The following is a 21,573-nucleotide window of genomic DNA, read 5'->3' as shown; positions in this document are numbered from 1 at the left end:
GCAGTATTGGCATCTTCTTGCGATCGCTGATCCATCAGTTCATCTTCATTGCGAGATTCCACCAGTTCACTATTGGAAGTATCTACTATAGGAGGGTCATCTAGTCCAGTATTGTGAGCAGCTACAGTTTGGGGTTCTGGTTTAAAATTAGGAAACTCAATGTTGTCGCCAAAAAGGGCTGCAAACTGTCTAATATCCACCAGTCCTGTAGGGGGAGCTTGAACATTAGTAGGGTTTGATCTAAAGTGGGAATGATCTGTGGTCTCTATAGAATATTTAAGAATATAGTAAATGTTAGTAAAATTCTAAAAAAGTTTTTGAAAAAAAGGTAAACACGTATGAATTACTTAGTTTTTTTTTTAAATAAAACTTTTACCTCAGTAAGCTTTAAAAGAAATAAATATTAATAAAATTTCTTTCACTGAACATATTCAAAGTTCAAGTGAAAGTCAGTTACGGACAGACAATTGCGGACCACATCAGACAGAAAACAGACCAAGCATTTCTTTTCAAATAAAGAACATGCCACAGTTTGGGAGGGGTAGAAGTGTTAGAGTGATTTAGAACCATTATGTAAACAATCTGGTTACACTCTCTTACACTAACTAGGGACCGCGGGGTCGTTACACCCGTTATCCTTATAGAAGGATACCCTTGCGGTTAGATTTACTTAACTTTAAACAGTTTGAAATTGTAAATAAAACAAATTTTTTTATTATGTTGATGTATTATTTTTATTAAATATAAACATATTATTAAGGTTTTTATTAAAATTTATTAAATATTGATATTTTTAGTTTTAAATGAAATTTTTAAAGGATTTACACATTAAATCAAAAATGCAATAAACAATTATTGGGAAACATTGCATTAGTTCCGTAATTAGTTCTAGATCGCTTACATATAACTTGAACTTGTTATAGTTTGGCATTGGGATCAATCTCTTTTGTTGTAAATTGTGAACTTGGGATCTTAGCTAGTAGAAGCCTTATAAAGTCCACATACATTCCGTGGAATGATTCTTGAACAAAATTTTTCATCGACAACTGTGACAATTAACAAAATATTGTCAACCTCGTAACTAGTTCTAGAGAAGCTTTAGAGAAAGACTGCAACTTTTTAGGAACTATTTTGGAAATAATTATATTTTTTAAAAGACTATTGTAAGAAATTAAGAAGATTGGAAACAGTTATAGGAAATAGTTGAAGAAAATTAGCATTAGCTTAATATATTCAGAGCAGAGTTGGAAAATGTAATACTATTGTACATTTTTTAATAGAAGCTAGTTCATAGTAAGCAGTTTTGCCAATAAACTAAACCATTAACTGGGTAATAAATTAATCCATAGTCTTTATACTATACAATTACTTCACAAATAAACTAATCAATAGATTAGTCAATATAACAGTTCATAAAATAATCAATAGATTAGTAAATAGTCAAGTCAATAAAACTAGTTCATATATTAGACAAAAGACTTGTTAATGGACAAGTGCATAGTCCAGTTAATAGAGAATAGACTTGTCAATAAAGTAATTACTAAACTAGCCAATAGACTAGACCATAGACTAGTTAATAGAACTTTCATTAGACTAGTAAATTAACTAGCCAATGAACTAGTCAATAGTACAGTCAATGAACTAATAAACATACTATCCATAGTCCAATATTCCAGTTAATAAACAATAGACTCGACAATAAAGTAGTAATTATACTAGACTATAGACTAGTCAATAGACTAGATCAAAGACTAGTCAACGGATTAGTATAGCGGCATCCTCGACTTGGGTTTCCCCCACTTGAGAATGGGGATTATCTTCGGCTCTCCAGCACTCCGCTATTGTAAGTATCTTCGTTTCTCGTTTCCAGCTGTCCACTACTATGAGCATCTTCCGTTTGAGTTGCCGTTTTAACTTGAGAAATTTCTATGTTATTGCTGAAAAGGGCAGCAATCTTTCTTATAGCCGCCAGCCCCGGATTGGATGCCAGTACTGTTCGTTGTTCTGGTTTAAATAGAAAAAGTTTCTCTGTTAGCTATTGAAATTAGTCAAGAATATAAATGTTAATAACATTTTTAATAAAATCATATAATACAAACAAGTAAGAAAGTATAGTCGGGCGTGGCCGACCATATGCTACCCTACACCAGTTATGAATATTAAATGTGATTTATTTTTCATAATAAAGCATTTATCTTCAATATTCCCTTGTTCCGATACATTTAAGCAATATATGGATGAAAAACTAATTTTCTGAAAGAGGCTTTATATGTGGGCTAGGGGCAAATATGGGCCAAGCCCGATAAAATTTTGTGAATATATTTATATTTACATAATATTTTATTGTACTGAATTTCATCGCGATATTTGTGTTTATAAGTTAATTTGGGACATTCAAGTAATTTTCTGAAGGGGACTTTGTATGGGAGCTAGGGTCAGATGGGGCCCGATCTTTGTGAAATTTGGCAGGGCCATCAAGACTTCTATAAAACTTAGTTGTGCCGTATTTTTCGGTATATCTGTATATTTAACATAATTATGAGCTCAGAAGCCCTTTTCGGGGGTTCTGTTATATGGGGGCTAGGTGAAATAATGGACCGATTTTAACCATTTTCAATAGGCTTCGTCCTTGAGTACCAAATTTCATCCAATTATCTTGAAAATGGCGACCTGTACCTTGCGCACAAGGTTTACTTGGACAGCCAGCCAGCCAGACGGACGGACATAGCTTAATCGACTCAGAAAACGATTCTAAGCCGAATGGTATACTTTAAGGTGGGTCTAGGACGAATATTTTTGTATGTTACAAACATCAGCACAAATCCAATATACGCTCCCCACTAAAGTGGTGTAGGGTATAAAAACACGTATAATTTCAATATCCGTCGATTCCATTATAAAATCGTAAGCTGTAAACGATTTTTTTAAGAATTTTTTATATTTTAACGCCCTTATTCACAAACAAAATTTTTATTTTATAAACGGTTTCTAAATTAGATATTGTATGGAAATATTGTTTTATAAACCTAGATAGAGCAGAGAGAAGAGATAGGTCTGTGAAACCTCCTATCTATAACAACTATAAACACAACGACTCTACCAACTGATCCTGACATAGCAGAATGAACTGCTGGTTGTTTAAAGCACCATGATCGAGATTAAACGCAAAATCACCCAGAATTCTCTTAGGCTTCTAATGTTAGATTGCATCGAATTGTTTATCTAAAGGAGCAAAGTATATAGGAACTTTCTTGATAGCATGCTTTCATGGAAAGAAAGGAAATAACGAAAAAGGGATTCAACTACTGCACATGCAAGAATTCTTTAGAAAAGAACTGACACTGGTTTCAAAGGATATCGATCAAAAATATCCTAATCTTTAAGGACAACCTGCTAAGTTAAGTCGCTAATAGGTGTATAATCTAGATCCCGACTAGTCCTGGAATGCCGGACATCCTTTGATAGAATTGGCGAGACATTCAAACATCGTACTCGGATGGATACGAGGACAGGGGATTTCTACTGGCAACTATGTTACTGACGAACTCCCGAAAATGTCCGATTCGGACATAGACAATTATTGTAGTACTCCATTAAGAGTATGCAATAAACGCATAGACAACATGTTCTAGGAACTTTCCCAAACAAGATTAAGAATATCTCAAGACTTGCCAGTCGCTTATGCCAACAACGCAGCGGTATTGATATCAGGAAAACCCCTTGATATCTAGTTGCATGGAAGGTTGAAAACTTAATGCCTTCAAAGTTGAACGGAATAAGGCGGAATACTACTGATCATTCGAAGTACCTCGGAGTAATCCTTGACAGTAAAATATCCTGGAATATATGGCAATATTGCTTCGAGTAAGGCTAATATTGCTATATACACTTGTAGGAGAGTGGTTGGTACCAACTGGGCTGTCAACCCTAAATGTATCAACTGGACCTTCAAGGTAGTTATTAAGCATATTGAGTACAATGTCCACTGCAAATGTTGTGTTAATGAGGAGAAAGAGAAGACTACATCTCATATGCTGTGCTCTCTTAGCTACATATAAAACGATTGGTCGGTCAGTGGGTAATTATGCTGCTCCAGTGTTAATTATGCTGTTGAGTATCAACTGGACCTTCAAGGTAGTTATTAAGCATATTGAGTACAATGACCACTGCAAATGTTGTGTTAATGAGGAGGAAGAGCAGACTATATCTCATCTTCTCTGCTACTGTCCGCTCTGCATGTATTGTTGTTGTTGTAGCAGCGACACGTGTAAAGTCGGTGTGGCTGGGTTGACAATCCTTGGTCGTTGTTCGTTGAACTCCGAGTCGTTCCGGTGCGAAGAACCGATTGTCGTGGGAACGTGCATGTATTGTTGTTGTTGATGCAGGGGTCACATTTCATAGCCCATTTACTTCCTCAGCTCACGCCACTGCAATCACGCACAAATTCCGAAGTAGAAAGCCGGCAGCACTTGGGGTATGGATAAAGAAACCTTGTTAGCTATATATAAAACTATTGATTGGTCAGTGGTTAATTATGCTGCTCCAGTGTTAACTATGCTGTTGAGTGTAGAAACATTCAAAGCTGCCAAAATGCCGCACTAAGGACTGTAACGGACTGCCTACAAATTAACTCGGAACATCACCTGCACGAGGAAACGAAAGTCCCCCCAGTTAAGGAACACAATGTCATGTTTACTAAACAGTTCCTGCGAACTTTATCATCACACAGTTGGATACTCCCCCGAGGTATGTCAGGAAGGATCTTCGTATATACGAGAAAAACATATGCTGATATGTGCAGGAACCACTAGATCAGTTCTCGTATACGGCAGCTTTGAACGACATTCATAGAGATGTCATAAATTCCGCGTTCGCAGGATACCGCATGAATGTCGTACTTGGAGGTCGCCCATAGCAGATACGGAAGAAAACCTGCCGCGGAAAACAAGAGTAGTTCTTGCACAACTAAGAGCGGAATGGAGCAACAGGCTCAATGCCTACTGGTCAATCACCAATATAATCGCGAATAGAAGTGAAATTTTTGTTACCTTGAAATGTTCATTGTCCTCGAAGGGAAAATTGCTATCGTGAACTTGTTGTGAACGTATACGGCAGCTTTGAACGACATTCATAGAGATGCCATAAATTCCTCGTTCGTAGGATACCGCATGAATGTCGTACTTGGAAGTCGCCCATAACAGACACGGAAGAAAACCTGCCGCGGAAAACAAGAGTAGTTGTGGCACAACTAAGAGCGGAATGGAGCAACAGGCTCAATGCCTACTGGTCAATCACCTCTATCGCCAATAGAAGTGATATTTTTGTTCCCTTGAAATTTTCATTCCCCTCGAAGGGAAAATTGCTATCGTGTACTTGTTGTGAATGTATACGGCAGCTTTGAACGACATTCAGAGTGATGCCATAAATTCCTCGTTCGCAGGATACCGCATGAATGTCGTACCTACTTGGAGGTCGCCCATAGCAGGCACGGAAGAAAACCTGCAGTGGAAAACAAAAGTAGTTCTGGCACAACTAAGATCGGAATGGAGCAACAGGCTCTATCGCCAATAGAAGTGAAATTTTTGTTCCCTTAAAAATGTTCATTCCCCTCGAAGGAAAAATTGCTATCGTGAACTTGTTGTAAATAATTCACTCACAATAGTTGATTTTGTATGCAACAGCTGTTCAATGTTTACAAAACTCCATCAACAAATTTCACAAAAGGTAAATTTTTTTGCACGACAAAAAAGTTAGTGAACGAAAAAAGTGAAATGTTGATTGGCGATAGGGGTGAATGCCTACCATGCCGTCCCCAACTAATGTCCTGCATGTGATCAGGGTCCCCATGAAACCCACCACATATTCAACTGCTCAGCCAACCCTACTTCACTCTGTCCTATGGATTTATGGACGTATACAGTTGAAGTAGCCCAATTTTTAGTCCTGGACATTGATGTAGAACCCCTCCAACTAGAGTATTGTATAGTTTTAGCTGTTACAACAACAAAAAAGGACCAAAAGGATACACATATGTGTCTTTCGCAGCCTGATGTACCAACAAGTAGTGTGTGCTAATCAGTCAGTTTGGGTATTGTGGGTTCGATTACAATAATATAATACTTTAAAGTTACATTTAATTACTTTTACTTAAGAACTAAACTTAAAACTAATTTTAAACAAAAACACTCACGTTTGTTTTTCAACTTTTTAAATATAAATATAAAGAAAAAATTAAAAAGTATTTTGATTTTTTTTATGTTTTATTATTTTATTTATTAATTTATTAAACATAAAATTATTAAATGTATGCATTTTTATTCAGTTTTTTTATTATTATTATTATTAATATAATATTACTTTAAAGTATATTTAAATATACTTAATATTTTTTGTTTTTTTTTTATTTCTTATACAAAAAAGTAATTTTATATATGCAATATATAAGTAATTTTAATTTTTTTTTTTTTTTTTTGTATTTTATGAAATTTTTTACTTTATTAATTTATAGATTTATTACTTTTTTTTTTTTTTTGTTGTTGTTTATCTCACGTTTAGTTAAATGTAGGAGGCGGTTTTTAAAGTAATAAAAATTTAAAGGTTTTTTTTAAATTATCAAACAAGAGTGATAAAAAATTTTAATTATTTTGATTTTGTGGTTTAAAATAGAAAAATTGTTAACAAATAGAAAAAAAGAAAATATTTTTTTTTTTTTTTTTGAAAAATTTTATATTTTGAAAACAAAAAATGGGGGGAGGTATACAAAACAAAATAATAATAAAAAAATAAAATATATAGTTTGCTTTTGTTAAGTGTTTTTGAAACAATAGGAGTTGTGGATAGATAAATGGCTTTTTAAAAACTACTAAAATAGGCTGTATTATTAAGGTTTTTAAATAAAAAAACTTAAAAACTTAAAAAAAAATTTAAGAGGTATTATAAATGTAAAGAGATTTTAGTTAAAAATAAAGAGAGTAGTAAAAGCAGGACTTTTAAAAAGGGAGAAGTAATTAAAGCAATAATTTATAAATTTTTATATAAAACAAAATCAAGTATAAAATTAAGTTTTAAAACTTTTCTTTTAATTGTTTTTATTTAAAAACTATATTGTTATTGAAATATTGCCCAATTTGTTTTAAATTTTTTTTATATTTGTTGTTAATTTTTAAAGTTTAATGGAGGGGGTGTGTTTTTGGTTTTTAGTCAAATGTTTTTGTTTTTGTTTGTTTTTATTAGCTTGTCCTTTTTTTCAAAAGAAAAAGAAAAGTCTATGGTTGAATTTTACAAAATATGTTTTGTTTATAATAATATATTTGTTTAAATTTAATTTATAATTATTTTGTTTTTGTTGTTGTTGTTTTTATATTAAAAATCTATAACTTTAGCCTGCATAAATTTTTTTGTTGTTTATTTTGTTTTGTTTTATTATTAAATTACAATATTTACCTTTTTGTTATTGTGTTTTTTGTTTTGTTAGATTTCTTTTTTGTTGTTGTTATTTGTATATTTAAATTAGTTTTTTTTTGTTTAATCGTTTTGTATATAATGTATGTATATAATGCAAGTATATAAGTATATGTTTTAAAGTTATGTTTAATTAAAAAGTAGTTTTTGTTGTTGTTGTTTATTATATTAATTAAATTTGTTATCTTTCTTTAGTAGGAGTAAGGAGCTGGTTTAATTAAGAGAGAGAGAGAAAGTGTGTGTTAAGGGCCTTTTTTTCTCTTTATGCTAAACTTGTTGCTGTTGTTTTTTTACTGCTGCTGTAGTAATAATATTTTTTTTTTTAATTTTTAAATAATATCTTTAAATTAGTTTTATGTTTAAAAAAAAAGTATTTTATTAAAAATCCTTATTTTGCCGCTCTCTTTTATTTAACACTTACACACTTTTTTAAGGTTATTTAAGCTTTGAAAAAAGTCCTCTTTTTATTTCTTTTATATTTTATTAAAACTCTTTTGTTTCCGTTTTTTTTTAATATGTTTTCTTTCACCTTCAATAAAAAGTTTATTTTTTCCTTGTTTACTTAAAAAATATTTTTTTGTTTGTTTTTTAAATCAAGTCATATATTTCTTTAATATATTTTTAATAAAAAAAATTTTAGCAAAATTCTGCTTATACACGTCTCAATTGCTTTTTATCTCTATTTTTAAAACTTGTGTATTTTCTCGGCTTTATTTGGTATTTTAACTCTTTCATATATTTTTAGCATAAAGTGGTTCTTGTTTATGGTTCTTTAATTAGTAGTCTCGTCTCGTCGTCGTGTGTATATATATATCTCTTTGCATATAAATCCTCTTGGTATTTTCTTTTTTCTCTCTTCAAAAAAACTTTTTATATATTGTATTTTTTATTATTTTTCTGTGTGTTGTTGTTTACTCATTTAATGCATTCAATTGTCTTCTTTTGGTGAACCAGGATTGTTGTTTTGTGGTTCATCTTTGAATTTTTCTTCGCGTGGTTTAGCGGCGCCGAAAATAGCAGCAGCCTGCTTTGTCTCCGCCAGCCCATTGATGGGAGCATCTACAGTACGGGGTTTTAGTTGAAGTCGAGGTCTTTCACTGTCATCTAGAAAAAGAAAGTAAAAGTATGTGAATAAAATAAAGCGAAATAAGCTTTTAGGAAATCTCTCGCTATTTAACTTCAGCTTTCTACATGGCATGGAAAATTTAGTATTTTCTATAGTCTAGTCTATAATCTATTGTCCAGTCTATAGTCTAGTCTATAGTCTAGTCTATAGTCTAGTCTATAGTCTAGTCTATAGTCTAGTCTATAGTCTAGTCTATAGTCTAGTCTATAGTCTAGTCTATAGTCTAGTCTATAGTCTAGTCTATAGTCTAGTCTATAGTCTAGTCTATAGTCTAGTCTATAGTCTAGTCTATAGTCTAGTCTATAGTCTAGTCTATAGTCTAGTCTATAGTCTAGTCTATAGTCTAGTCTATAGTCTAGTCTATAGTCTAGTCTATAGTCTAGTCTATAGTCTAGTCTATAGTCTAGTCTATAGTCTAGTCTATAGTCTAGTCTATAGTCTAGTCTATAGTCTAGTCTATAGTCTAGTCTATAGTCTAGTCTATAGTCTAGTCTATAGTCTAGTCTATAGTCTAGTCTATAGTCTAGTCTATAGTCTAGTCTATAGTCTAGTCTATAGTCTAGTCTATAGTCTAGTCTATAGTCTAGTCTATAGTCTAGTCTATAGTCTAATCTATAGTCTAGTCTATAGTCTAGTCTATAGTCTAGTCTATAGTCTAGTCTATAGTCTAATCTATAGTCTAGTCTATAGTCTAGTCTATAGTCTAGTCTATAGTCTAGTCTATAGTCTAGTCTATAGTCTAGTCTATAGTCTAGTCTATAGTCTAGTCTATAGTCTAGTCTATAGTCTAGTCTATAGTCTAGTCTATAGTCTAGTCTATAGTCTAGTCTATAGTCTAGTCTATAGTCTAGTCTATAGTCTAGTCTATAGTCTAGTCTATAGTCTAGTCTATAGTCTAGTTTATAGTCTAGTCTATGGTCTAGTCTATAGTCTAGTCTATAGTCTAGTTTATAGTCTAGTCTATAGTCTAGTCTATAGTCTAGTCTATAGTCTAGTCTATAGTCTAGTCTATAGTCTAGTCTATAGTCTAGTCTATAGTCTAGTCTATAGTCTAGTCTATAGTCTAGTCTATAGTCTAGTCTATAGTCTAGTCTAGTCTATAGTCTAGTCTATAGTCTAGTCTATAGTCTAGTCTATAGTCTAGTCTATAATCTAGTCTATAGTCTAGTCTATAGTCTAGTCTATAGTCTAGTCTATAGTCTAGTCTATAGTCTAGTCTATAGTCTAATCTATAGTCTAGTCTATAGTCTAGTCTATAGTCTAGTCTATAGTCTAATCTATAGTCTAGTCTATAGTCTAGTCTATAGTCAAGTCTATAGTCTAGTCTATAGTCTAATCTATAGTCTAGTCTATAGTCTAGTCTATAGTCTAGTCTATAGTCTAGTCTATAGTCTAGTCTATAGTCTAGTCTATAGTCTAGTCTATAGTCTAGTCTATAGTCTAGTCTATAGTCTAGTCTATAGTCTAGTCTATAGTCTAGTCTATAGTCTAGTCTATAGTCTAGTCTATAGTCTAGTCTATAGTCTAGTCTATAGTCTAGTCTATAGTCTAGTCTATAGTCTAGTCTATAGTCTAGTCTATAGTCTAGTCTATAGTCTAGTCTATAGTCTAGTCTATAGTCTAGTCTATAGTCTAGTCTATAGTCTAGTCTATAGTCTAGTCTATAGTCTAGTCTATAGTCTAGTCTATAGTCTAGTCTATAGTCTAGTCTATAGTCTAGTCTATAGTCTAGTCTATAGTCTAGTCTATAGTCTAGTCTATAGTCTAGTCTATAGTCTAGTCTATAGTCTAGTCTATAGTCTAGTCTATAGTCTAGTCTATAGTCTAGTCTATAGTCTAGTCTATAGTCTAGTCTATAGTCTAGTCTATAGTCTAGTCTATAGTCTAGTCTATAGTCTAGTCTATAGTCTAGTCTATAGTCTAGTCTATAGTCTAGTCTATAGTCTAGTCTATAGTCTAGTCTATAGTCTAGTCTATAGTCTAGTCTATAGTCTAGTCTATAGTCTAGTCTATAGTCTAGTCTATAGTCTAGTCTATAGTCTAGTCTATAGTCTAGTCTATAGTCTAGTCTATAGTCTAGTCTATAGTCTAGTCTATAGTCTAGTCTATAGTCTAGTCTATAGTCTAGTCTATAGTCTAGTCTATAGTCTAGTCTATAGTCTAGTCTATAGTCTAGTCTATAGTCTAGTCTATAGTCTAGTCTATAGTCTAGTCTATAGTCTAGTCTATAGTCTAGTCTATAGTCTAGTCTATAGTCTAGTCTATAGTCTAGTCTATAGTCTAGTCTATAGTCTAGTCTATAGTCTAGTCTATAGTCTAGTCTATAGTCTAGTCTATAGTCTAGTCTATAGTCTAGTCTATAGTCTAGTCTATAGTCTAGTCTATAGTCTAGTCTATAGTCTAGTCTATAGTCTATAGTCTAGTCTATAGTCTAGTCTATAGTCTAGTCTATAGTTAGTCTATAGTCTAGTCTATAGTCTAGTCTATAGTCTAGTCTATAGTCTAGTCTATAGTCTAGTCTATAGTCTAGTCTATAGTCTAGTCTATAGTCTAGTCTATAGTCTAGTCTATAGTCTAGTCTATAGTCTAGTCTATAGTCTAGTCTATAGTCTAGTCTATAGTCTAGTCTATAGTCTAGTTATCTATAGTCTAGTCTATAGTCTAGTCTATAGTCTAGTCTATAGTCTAGTCTATCGTCTAGTCTATAGTCTAGTCTATAGTCTAGTCTATAGTCTAGTCTATAGTCTAGTCTATAGTCTAGTCTATAGTTCTAGTCTATAGTCTAGTAGTCTATAGTCTAGTCCTATAGTCTAGTCTATAGTCTAGTCTATAGTCTAGTCTATAGTCTAGTCTATAGTCTAGTCTATAGTCTAGTCATATAGTCTAGTCTATAGTCTAGTCTATAGTCTAGTCTATAATACTAGTCTAGAAAGCTTCCAATCCGGAAAGCTCTCGCTAATTACCTCAAGCTTTCCTTTATACAAATCATTCTCAACATGCAAATTATCAAATTTAAAATAATAACAAAAAAACGATAAGGTTACTAAAACCCTACCTATACTACCTAATGTTGACACCGATGATGGTCGATCATTATGATTGAAATGTCCGCTACCGGAACCACTGCCACCACCACGTTGATCACGCTCACCACCACGATTCCTGCTAAAACTATTATAGCGTTCATTATTGCCGCCATCTCGACTTTGACCACCAAAGCTTCCCTCACGATGATTACGATCATGATGATTGCGATCATTATAACGATCATCGTTATTGAAATTGCCATAACGACCACGATTCGCGGGACGATCTAATGAGAGAAAGTTTAAATAAACCAAAAAAAGGAAGTGGGAATAAAAGTTAAAAATTAATATTTAGTTAAAAAGTTTAAAAAAAAAGGAATTTTTGTTATATAAATCATAATAATTTCGTTTGAGGAGGATTTTGTTGTAAGGCGGGTAAGGGGTAGTTTGTGATTATACAAATTTTGTCATGCAGCTAGTAAGTAGTTGTTGTGTGTTTTGTGTGACCAAAAGTGTATAAAGCCAAAAAAAAAAAAATAGAAAATAATATAGAAATCATAGACAAAAGAAAACTATATTGAAAAATAAGAAGAAAAAGTAAAAGTAATTATAAAGTGTTTTTTGTAATTATTATAATTAATTGTGGACTGGGTTAGCAGACTACTGGAATAGTAATATTAAATGAAGATAAATAAGAAAATTTGCAAAATGTTTGGCATTTAATAACACAGTACACTTATAATTTACCATTATATCCTCTATTCATACCACCGCCGCCGCCTCCACGATTTCTATCATTGTGACCACCATGATTATCATTGTACGAACCTCTATTATCCCGTTCACCACGATCATGGCCACGATCACCACCGCGATCGCCACCACGATCTCCACCACGATTACCTCCACCACCGCGATTGAAGTTTTGCTGATGACCACCACCTTGGTCGGGGGGGACCACGTTTATTGAAACCACCACCGCCTCCGCTGCTGTGAGTAGTTATAAACATGAACAGAAATTAGTTTTTGTTTCTTATCGTTTTGTTTTTTTCATAAATATTATTACCGATCATTTTTCTTGCGCTCAGCAATGTCAATTCTTAACGGCGCAGAAATATCATCCAATTTAATACGTCCATCAAATTCCAATGCCCGTTCCAAATTGTCCAGTGTCTCGAATTCTACATAGCAAAAACCTTTAAATTGATCTGTTTCACGATCCTTAACCAAGCGTACGTTTTTCACTTCAAATTCATGGAAAATTTTCACAACATCACCTTGTACAAGACCTTGGGGTAAATTGCCAACATAGGCAATGTATGGAGGTTCAGAGGGCAATTGCTTGCCACCACGGTCTCCATAATTTCTAGAAATATAAACATAATAATATTGTTAAAAACAAAAATCTTTGTAAATAGTTTTTCTTTAAAAGATTTAGTGAATTTGCGTCCCTAAGTAAAAACACATTGAAACACCCCCTATAAAAAGATATGATTTAAAATTATAGAATTTAACCTTGAAAATGACCTTTATATTAGTTGTTGTTCATCTTTTAAATAATTATGATTTAATATTTTTATATCAAATATAAAAATATTATTCTGTGCATTTTGTTTTAGTTGATGACCATATTTATAACACTATGATGACTCAAAATTGCCCTAATGATGACAACAACTATTGCCAGCATATTAAAACGTATCAGTTTTAAAAACAAATATCATAAGTACTTTAGCAGATCTTATCATGCAATTGAATATTACGAAATTATAACTTTTGATTTTATTTAAACGTCAGAATAAGGGTGTTGGCTAAAGGAAGGTAGATTTCGTCGATTCAATGTTTTCTTTGCTTCAATTCAGAGTAATTGTTTTTTAGAAAAGTGTCTTTGAATCAAAGCAGTTTCTTTAGAAATGTTATTTGGATTCAAAGCATGATTTTTAGAAAAGTTGCCACAATTCAAAGTAAGTTCAAAACAAGTTTCCTTATAGAAGTTTTCTTCGATTTAGAGCAAGTTTTCTTTAGAAATGTTGCTTGGTTTTAAAGCAAGTTTTCTTTAGAAAAGTTTCTTGGATTCAAAGTAAGTTTCTTTAGAAAAGTTGCCTCGATTCAAAGAAGTTTTCTATAGAAAAGTTGTTTGGATTCAAAGGAACTTTTCCTTTAGAAAAATTTCTGCAAGTTTTCGAAGCAAGTTTTATGTAGAAAAGTTTCTTGGTTTCAAGACAAGTTTTCTTTAGTAAAGTTGCTTGGTCTTTAGAAAAGTTGCTTGTTTTCAAAGCTGAAACTTAAAAAAGCCCTTCATTTAGATGAGGATCGCAGAAATCCTTCTTACAGTTAGGCAGTTTAACCAATATAAAACGTATGAACATTTTCCTTTGGAAAGCCTCTAGAAACATAAAGGCACCGGTAAAGGGTCAAAGTCATATTAGAAAAGGTGACGGTTCCTTGGAGCTAAGTGTAAAAGATAAGGCCATTGCATTTGCGGAACATTTATCTAATGTATTTCAAACAAACCCTCCAAGAAATGACTTTATTTTAAAATAGTTAAGTTCGCCATTAGAAGATGTTAAGAAAATCTTAAAGGAACGCCTAAAGAATTCATTAGTATGACTTAATTACACCTTCCATGAGGGAAAATCTACCAAATGTGAGAATTTGTGTGATCATAGTCTCATTTAATGCGATCTTGTCTCTAGATGTTTTTCCAAAATGTTGACAGATCTTTTGTTAAACTTTTAATACACATTCTTTACTAGAGCCTTGACATAAATGACGGCCATGGAAGAGTAAAACCACACATCTGTCACTATTATAAGCTGATTTCCGGGTGGATAATGACATTATCAAACAAACTTGCAGTAAGTAAGCGGACTATTGCAGGATATTCGAAGATGTAGAGGAACTAGAGATAGTTAAGCACTTAATTTGCCATTATCTTAGAGTACAGAATCTCAGGTTGAAATGACTGTGAAACTTGGGGAAATTCCGGAATTCAACAATCGTAGTTGTTTTATCAGGGAAGTCACTTCTTTTATAAAAATACAGATTCTCTCACAACTATTTCTTTAGTGAATCGATTCAGATTGAAACTACCATAGAAATTGACCTCTCTTTATTACTCTCCATACTACTCATGGTGCACAACCCTCCTTACCTTAACCTAACTTTATACCTATTACTGCTATTGTGATTGATAATGATACCTCTAACATATCCTGCTTTTCGAAATATCGAACAAGTTTTCTGAGGGATCCATAAATGGAAATCTTTATACATATGAACATATTATGTGGATACTATAATCTTTCAAAAATACTGCTTATCTCTTAGTTAGCTTTAATTTAATTTTTTTTTATAAAATATACAATTTTTAGTTAAAATTTTTAAAAATCGCTTATAAATTGTTTTTATACACATTTGCTTTCATTGAACTTATTACAATTTAATAGCTTAATTAAATTGAATAGTGTTATTTACCTTTTAATTATATAATAATACAAAGTTTAATTAGCACAAATTATTCAAATGATAGGCACAATAAAGAATTTTTCAAAAATATAAAACAACACCCAACTTTTTGGGAATTACTAACATGTTAAAACTAACAACCCTGCTAACTCCCACTAAACTAACTTTTCCTTTATAAAAGGGTTAAAAAATCCAAAAATCAAAATGCTCCCCATACTACTACTACAGCCACAACTTCCGGAATTGGAAAAACAATGAAAACAGAAAGCAAACAAAAATTTTTAGTCTGTCCGCCAGTTAGTTATGATTAGAACAAAAACAGGGGGCTCGCCATTGAGGCAGGTGATTTCATACAAACTTCTTCTTCTACTCCAACTCAGCCCGTACACAACAAAAACAAAAAAGCATTAACCACACTTAGATTAAGCATTAGGAAGAGAAGAAAGCAATGAAATATGATGAAAAGTTAAAAAATAATTGAAATAATATTGCAAGGCGAATAATTTTTGGCAACAGCGACTGCGCACGCCGGCAGCTCTGTCGTCGTGGGCAGAGCTGGTAGCAAAAAAAAACACATTTTCTTCATACTTTGACATTTTCTGGCTTCACGAAAAAAAAAAAATATTTGGGCCCCACCAATAAATTTTAGCAAATACTCCCAACACTTTTTTATTTACACAAATTTACTTTTTTTAAAGCCTATTATTAATTAAGAATAATAATTTCTTAGAATTCTTTAAAAAACACATTAAAATTGCTGAACAAATTGCATACGGCAACGTTGTATTTTCGTCGAGCTACCATCTCTCGCCAACAGGGGCGAATAGTAATAAAATTCACACACAAGCAGAGGCATAAAAAAAATTCACAAATTTTTCATTCAATTTTTAAAGCACATTTTTGCATTTACCACTAAAACTTCATATGCCGCTTAAAATTTACACTTTAATTAATAAAATTTCATGAATTTTATAACAAATTTGTTGATAATTTAACACAAAAAAACTAAATATTTACCTAGGATGTTCAAAACCACCTCTTCCAGCCATGTTTTATTTTTTCGAATGGTCTTTTAATCACACTCTATTTGTCTTTGTCTAATCATACAATTTTTTTCTTAATTTACGGCGAATTGAGTGCTGCTTCTTGTTATTTGACAAGTTGCTTTGGTTTTCAAATTCTTATGCTTGTATTTATATAGTTGTCTCTTTTTGGCACGATATTACTTAGCGGCGTATTGTTTAATCAAAACAAAAAATAAAACCTGTACAAGAAAAATGTGCGTTCAGAGTTGCATTTAATTTGTTGAAGATTTTTTTTTCGTATGCAAAATTATTTAATTTTGTTTTTCTTTTTTAGAAAATAAATTTGTTTTTGTTTATTTTTTATATTATTTTATTATCTTTAATGCACTTTTTACAATTTAACACTCCCAATCTTTGTATATGGGGGCGCCGTTGCGCGCGCACATTAAAATTTAGTCTTTTTTCTTTTAATTTTTTTAACCAAAAATTTCTTTCTAATTTTTTAAACAAAACATTTATATTTAATTTTTAATTTAGAGTAATTAGAAAAAGTATTATATTTTGTATTTAAATTAATTTTATTAAAAATCCGTTGAACGTTAATATTGCTTTGGTTGAAAATATTTCTTCCGTATTTGAGGGTTTTCCCCAATTGTCAGAAAGTTTGATGGCAAACTGTCTGGCATTTGAAAATAACCCAACAAACATAAAAATTAAAATTAATTCTAGTTATTAAAATTAAAAAAAATTAAAAAAACAAAATTTGAGATATTATGAGTAGGGTTCTATACTCGCAGTAGTTCGACAGAAAGTCGAAGTTGACAATTTCAAAATTGTAAAAAAATCGACTTTTAATATCAACTATAGTATCCTAGTGTACTTTCGTAATCTTAAACATTTTTTTAAATCGATTTTGTTACCTTTTTCAAGTTAAAAAATATACGACTTTTTATGCATTTTGTTTTGTTAACTTTTTTTTTGGTTTGTTTCCAATTATTCGACTTTTGCTTATACGATTGATTGTTCGAATTTCTTCTAATCTAATTTCTTCTTCCAATTTTGTTCCTACTTTTTTCCAGTTTTTTCTTTCGGATTTATTTAGAAATTTATTTACAGTATAAATTGTTGATTTTTATTGAAAGATCAGGCTTTGTTTTCTTTTTATGTTCCTAATATCTTCCTATTCAATATTAAACTTTAAGTTCTATTAAGTTGTTAGTTGGGTTATATAAACGAAAAACACAAACTTGGCAGCACTTATTATTAGCACGCCAACTATCTGGCAACTTTAAAAAACACCGCCTGTCTATAAAATACGAATGCGAAGCACAAAAGAAAATGTCATTAGTATGACATTTTTTCATCTCCCTTTTCCACAAAGAATCGCCCGTAAATTGTACACGTTTTGCTGTTAAAAAAGCGAAATTTTTCTGCAAAATTCCAAAAACTAACAGCAATTGCATCAGATTTTAGTGTTTTAATAAACAAAATTAACGTACAAAACGTATAGAAGGCATCAAAATGGCATTAACTTCGCGTTTTTATAGTGAAAAATATCCCGAAGTGGAAGATGTGGTTATGGTCAACGTACTGTCCATTGCCGAAATGGGTGCTTATGTGCATTTATTGGAATACAATAACATAGAGGGTATGATTCTGTTGTCTGAATTGTCCAGACGTCGTATACGTTCCATCAACAAGCTGATTCGTGTGGGCAAAACAGAACCTGTTGTCGTCATTCGTGTGGACAAGGATAAGGGTTATATAGATTTGTCCAAACGTCGTGTCTCACCCGAAGATGTGGAGAAATGTACAGAACGCTTTGCCAAAGCTAAGGCTGTCGATCTATTGCTGCGTCATGTTGCCAATTTGTTGGGTTACGAGTCCAGTGAACAGTTGGAACAATTGTACCAGAAGACCGCCTGGCATTTTGAGAAGAAATACAACAGCAAGGCAGCAGCTTATGACATTTTCAAACAGTCCGTAACAGATCCCACTGTTTTCGATGAATGTGATTTAGATGAAAAGACAAAGGAAGTTTTGTTGAACAATGTCAAGCGCAAGTTGGTATCGCCCACCGTAAAGATTCGTTCAGACATTGAATGTTCCTGCTATGGTTATGAAGGTATTGATGCTGTAAAGGCTTCCTTGAACAAGGGTTTGGAATTGAGCACTGAAGAATTGCCAATTCGTATTAATTTGATTGCTCCTCCACTGTAAGTTTCAACTTTTTATGATTCAATACCAAATTACTTTAATTACAATTTATTTTATTACAGCTATGTGATGACCACTTCAACTACCAAAAAAGCTGAAGGTTTAAAGATTTTGGAACAAGCCATCGATAGCATTAAGGCCAAAATCACCGAATACAATGGTGAATTCAAGGTTATTATGCCGCCCAAACTTGTTACTGCCATTGATGAGGCTGATTTGGCTCGTCGCTTGCAACGGGCTGAGGCTGAAAATGCCGAAGTGGGTGGTGATGATGACGAGGAGGAAGATGATGATCAAGAGGGCATGCAATTTGATCCAGAGAACGAATCAATCAATCACAAAGGTGGACGTCGTCCCACGAAAAAGGGTGACGATGAAGATGACGAAGAGGACGATGATGAAGAGGATGAGGAATAATTTGTTTTTTTCCGTTCATTTCGGTTTATTTTCAAAATTCTCATTTGAAATATAGATTTGCAATTGCTAATTTCTTTTTAAATAATATATTTTAAGTTTATTTAAAGCTTTTATGTGTACAGTTTCCATCGATTTTTTTTACTCAAGCTCTTTTGTTTTTATTTTAGAGAGAAAAGAAGAAAACAAGCTAAATGAACTTAAATGCAATTGTAACAACAAGAAAAAAATAGAAAAAGAAGAAACTTAAGAACAATATATATAATCTTTTTTTATAAAATTAAGAGACTGGACTTTGAAGGACTGGTTTCTTTCTTTTTTATTAAATAAAACATAAATTATAAACCTCGAATGAGTCTATTTTAATGTATGTACTCCGCCTAGCTAATATTATTGGGCTGATGTCAAACTTGAATCCACTTGTTGCTTAGTGATTCCATCCAAAATCAAAATAGGATGGAAAAAATAGAACAAAATAACGAGACGGAGTAAAGATTTGTAGTGCAAATCATTAAGGAAAAGTGCATTTAATTGTAAAATATTTTACTTGACTATAGATTGTTTAAGTCATTGCCGTCCTATCCTACTTCCCTGTAACGTCTGCTAGTGCTTCGTCATAAACTTTTTTACATTAGTATTACGTCCCGGATCGAAGTTCTAGTCAATATTAAATATGTATTTGGGGTCAAAAATACTCACCGATAAATATTTTAAAAACATAATACATAGGGAAAAGTACCACTATGAGAAAAAATGGAAGTAATGGGTTAAACGTCTTCGATTTTTAATCATTTAAATATACATACTTATATTGATTTTAATATGAGGCCAAGATCAAGTATGTAAATGCTCTGCTCCTAAAGGACTAATCCAAGGTTAAAAAATTTGACATGTCATGTCCATTATATGTTCTTGTTTATTTAATGATATTTTCAAACGATATTTCTTAGAGGCTTCAACTGCAAGGTATTGAAGTTATATGACTCTTCCAAGTACATTCCAATGAACATAATGCAACATTTAATAATAATGAGAATGCACATATCGTCATCTGTACTTCTGCCATTGTCTAGACTATAATGTTGTCTATAGTCCGGGCTACTGTCAATAGTACAGACTATAATTCAAGTCTATAATCCAGACTATCATCTAATGTGAAGTCCAGACTTTAATCAAGACTACAGCCTAAAGTCTATTCTATAGTCTAGTTTAAAGTCTAAAGTCTATTCTATCCAGACTGTAGTCTAGTCTATAATCCATACTGTAGTCTAGTTTACACCCTATACTACTGTAATCTATTCCATAGTCTAGTCTATAGTCCAGGCTTAGTCTAATCTGAATTAATCTACATGCTACAGTGAAGAAATAATTCTAGTTTATAGTCCAGACTATAGTCTAGTCTGCAGCCTAGTCTACAGTAATCTATAGTCTAGTTTAAAGTGTATTCCATAGTTTAGTCTATTGTCCAGACCTACCAATCTAGCAGTAATCTATAGTCTAGTCAAAAGTCCAGAATAAACTACTCAATAGTACAGACTGTAATCTAGACTATAGTCCAACATATAGTCAAGTCTATAGTCCAGACTATACTTAAGTCTACAGTCCAGGCTATATTCTAGTCTGAAGTTCAGACTGTACTCCAGACTATAGTATAGTCTGTACTCCACACTATAGTCTAGTCTGTACTCCAGCCTATAGTCTAGTCTGTACTCCAGCCTATAGTCTAGTCTGTACTCCAGCCTATAATCTAGTCTGTATTCCAGCTATCTATAGTCTAGACTATAGTCTAGCTATAGTCCAGACTATATAGTCTACAGCAATCTATAGTACAGACTATAGTATAGTATATAGTCCACACTATAGTCTAGTTCGTAGTCTAGACTATAGTCTAGTCTATAGTCCAGACTATAGACAATAGTCCACCTATAGTCCAGACTATACTCTATCTATATTCCAGATTATACGCCAGACTATAGTATATATATAATCCAGACTATAGTCTAGCTATAGTCCAAACTACAGTCTAATCTATAGTCCAGTTTATATGTAGGCGAGTCTATAGTCTAGTCTATAATCTAGTGTTTTATATAGTCCAGACAATTGTCTATAGCCTACTCTCTAGTATAGACTATTGCGTAACTTAAGTCGGACTATAGTCCGGTTTATAGTCTAGTCAATAGTGCAGTCTATAGTCCAGCCTAGAGTCTAGTCTATAGTTCAGACTATAGGCTATTCTATAGTCTAGACTACAACCTAGTCCACAGTAATCTATAGCCTAGTCTAAAGTCTATGCCAAAGTCAAGACTTAGTCTAGTCTGCAGGAATCTATAGCCTAGTCAATAGTCCAGAATAAACTTGTAGACAGTGCAGGCTATAACCTAGTATATTGTCCAACCTATAGTCTGGTCTATAGTCCAACCTATAGCCTGGTCTATAGTCCAACCTATAGTCATGTCTATATTCCAACCTATAGTCTAGTCTATAGTCAAGTCTATAGTTCAGACTATAATCTAGTATATAGTTGAGACTATAGTCTAGTCTATAGTGCAGCCTTATGTCTAGTCCACTTTATAAACTAGCCTAAGGTTTAGACTATATATAGGCGAGTCTATAGTCAAGACTATAGTCTATAATCTAGTGTATGCAGCCTAGTCTAAAGTAATCTATAGTATAGTCTTAAGTCCAAACTATTGCCTAGTCTAATCTGTAGTAAAGTCTAAAATATAATAAGTAGTATAGATCTATAGATCAACATTTCAGACTGTAATCTAGTCTATAGTTCAGGTTGGAGTCTGGTCTATAGTGCAGTTTATAGTCCAGACTATAGTTAGTGTGA

The 21,573-nt window shown here is 32.4% G+C and overlaps 2 protein-coding genes across 2 annotated transcripts; one reads left to right on the top strand and one right to left on the bottom strand.

Annotated features, from left to right (window-relative positions):
• Nucleotides 1-7,513: 7,513 nt before the first annotated feature.
• On the bottom strand, nucleotides 7,514-16,737 carry LOC119613921 (eukaryotic translation initiation factor 4H). Its single transcript, XM_037969993.1, is given in 6 exon segments — nucleotides 7,514-8,565; nucleotides 11,643-11,900; nucleotides 12,361-12,556; nucleotides 12,558-12,603; nucleotides 12,680-12,979; nucleotides 16,099-16,737. Coding segments are annotated over 6 exon segments (1,008 nt in total). The 5' UTR covers nucleotides 16,131-16,737; the 3' UTR covers nucleotides 7,514-8,389.
• Nucleotides 16,738-17,456: 719 nt separating this feature from the next.
• LOC119613924 (eukaryotic translation initiation factor 2 subunit 1) lies at nucleotides 17,457-19,089 on the top strand. The gene is made up of 2 exons (XM_037969995.1): nucleotides 17,457-18,322; nucleotides 18,386-19,089. Exons 1-2 carry the CDS (start codon nucleotides 17,628-17,630, stop codon nucleotides 18,738-18,740), a joined length of 1,050 nt encoding a protein of 349 aa, XP_037825923.1. The 5' UTR covers nucleotides 17,457-17,627; the 3' UTR covers nucleotides 18,741-19,089.
• The last annotated feature ends 2,484 nt before the right edge of the window (nucleotides 19,090-21,573 follow it).

Source organism: Lucilia sericata, unplaced genomic scaffold (assembly GCF_015586225.1).
Source record: "Lucilia sericata isolate MDLA Ls3-8-SP2 unplaced genomic scaffold, ASM1558622v1 Contig002433F_arrow, whole genome shotgun sequence".
Taxonomy (NCBI): Eukaryota; Metazoa; Arthropoda; class Insecta; order Diptera; family Calliphoridae; genus Lucilia; species Lucilia sericata.
This window is presented reverse-complemented; position numbering and strand designations above follow the sequence as displayed.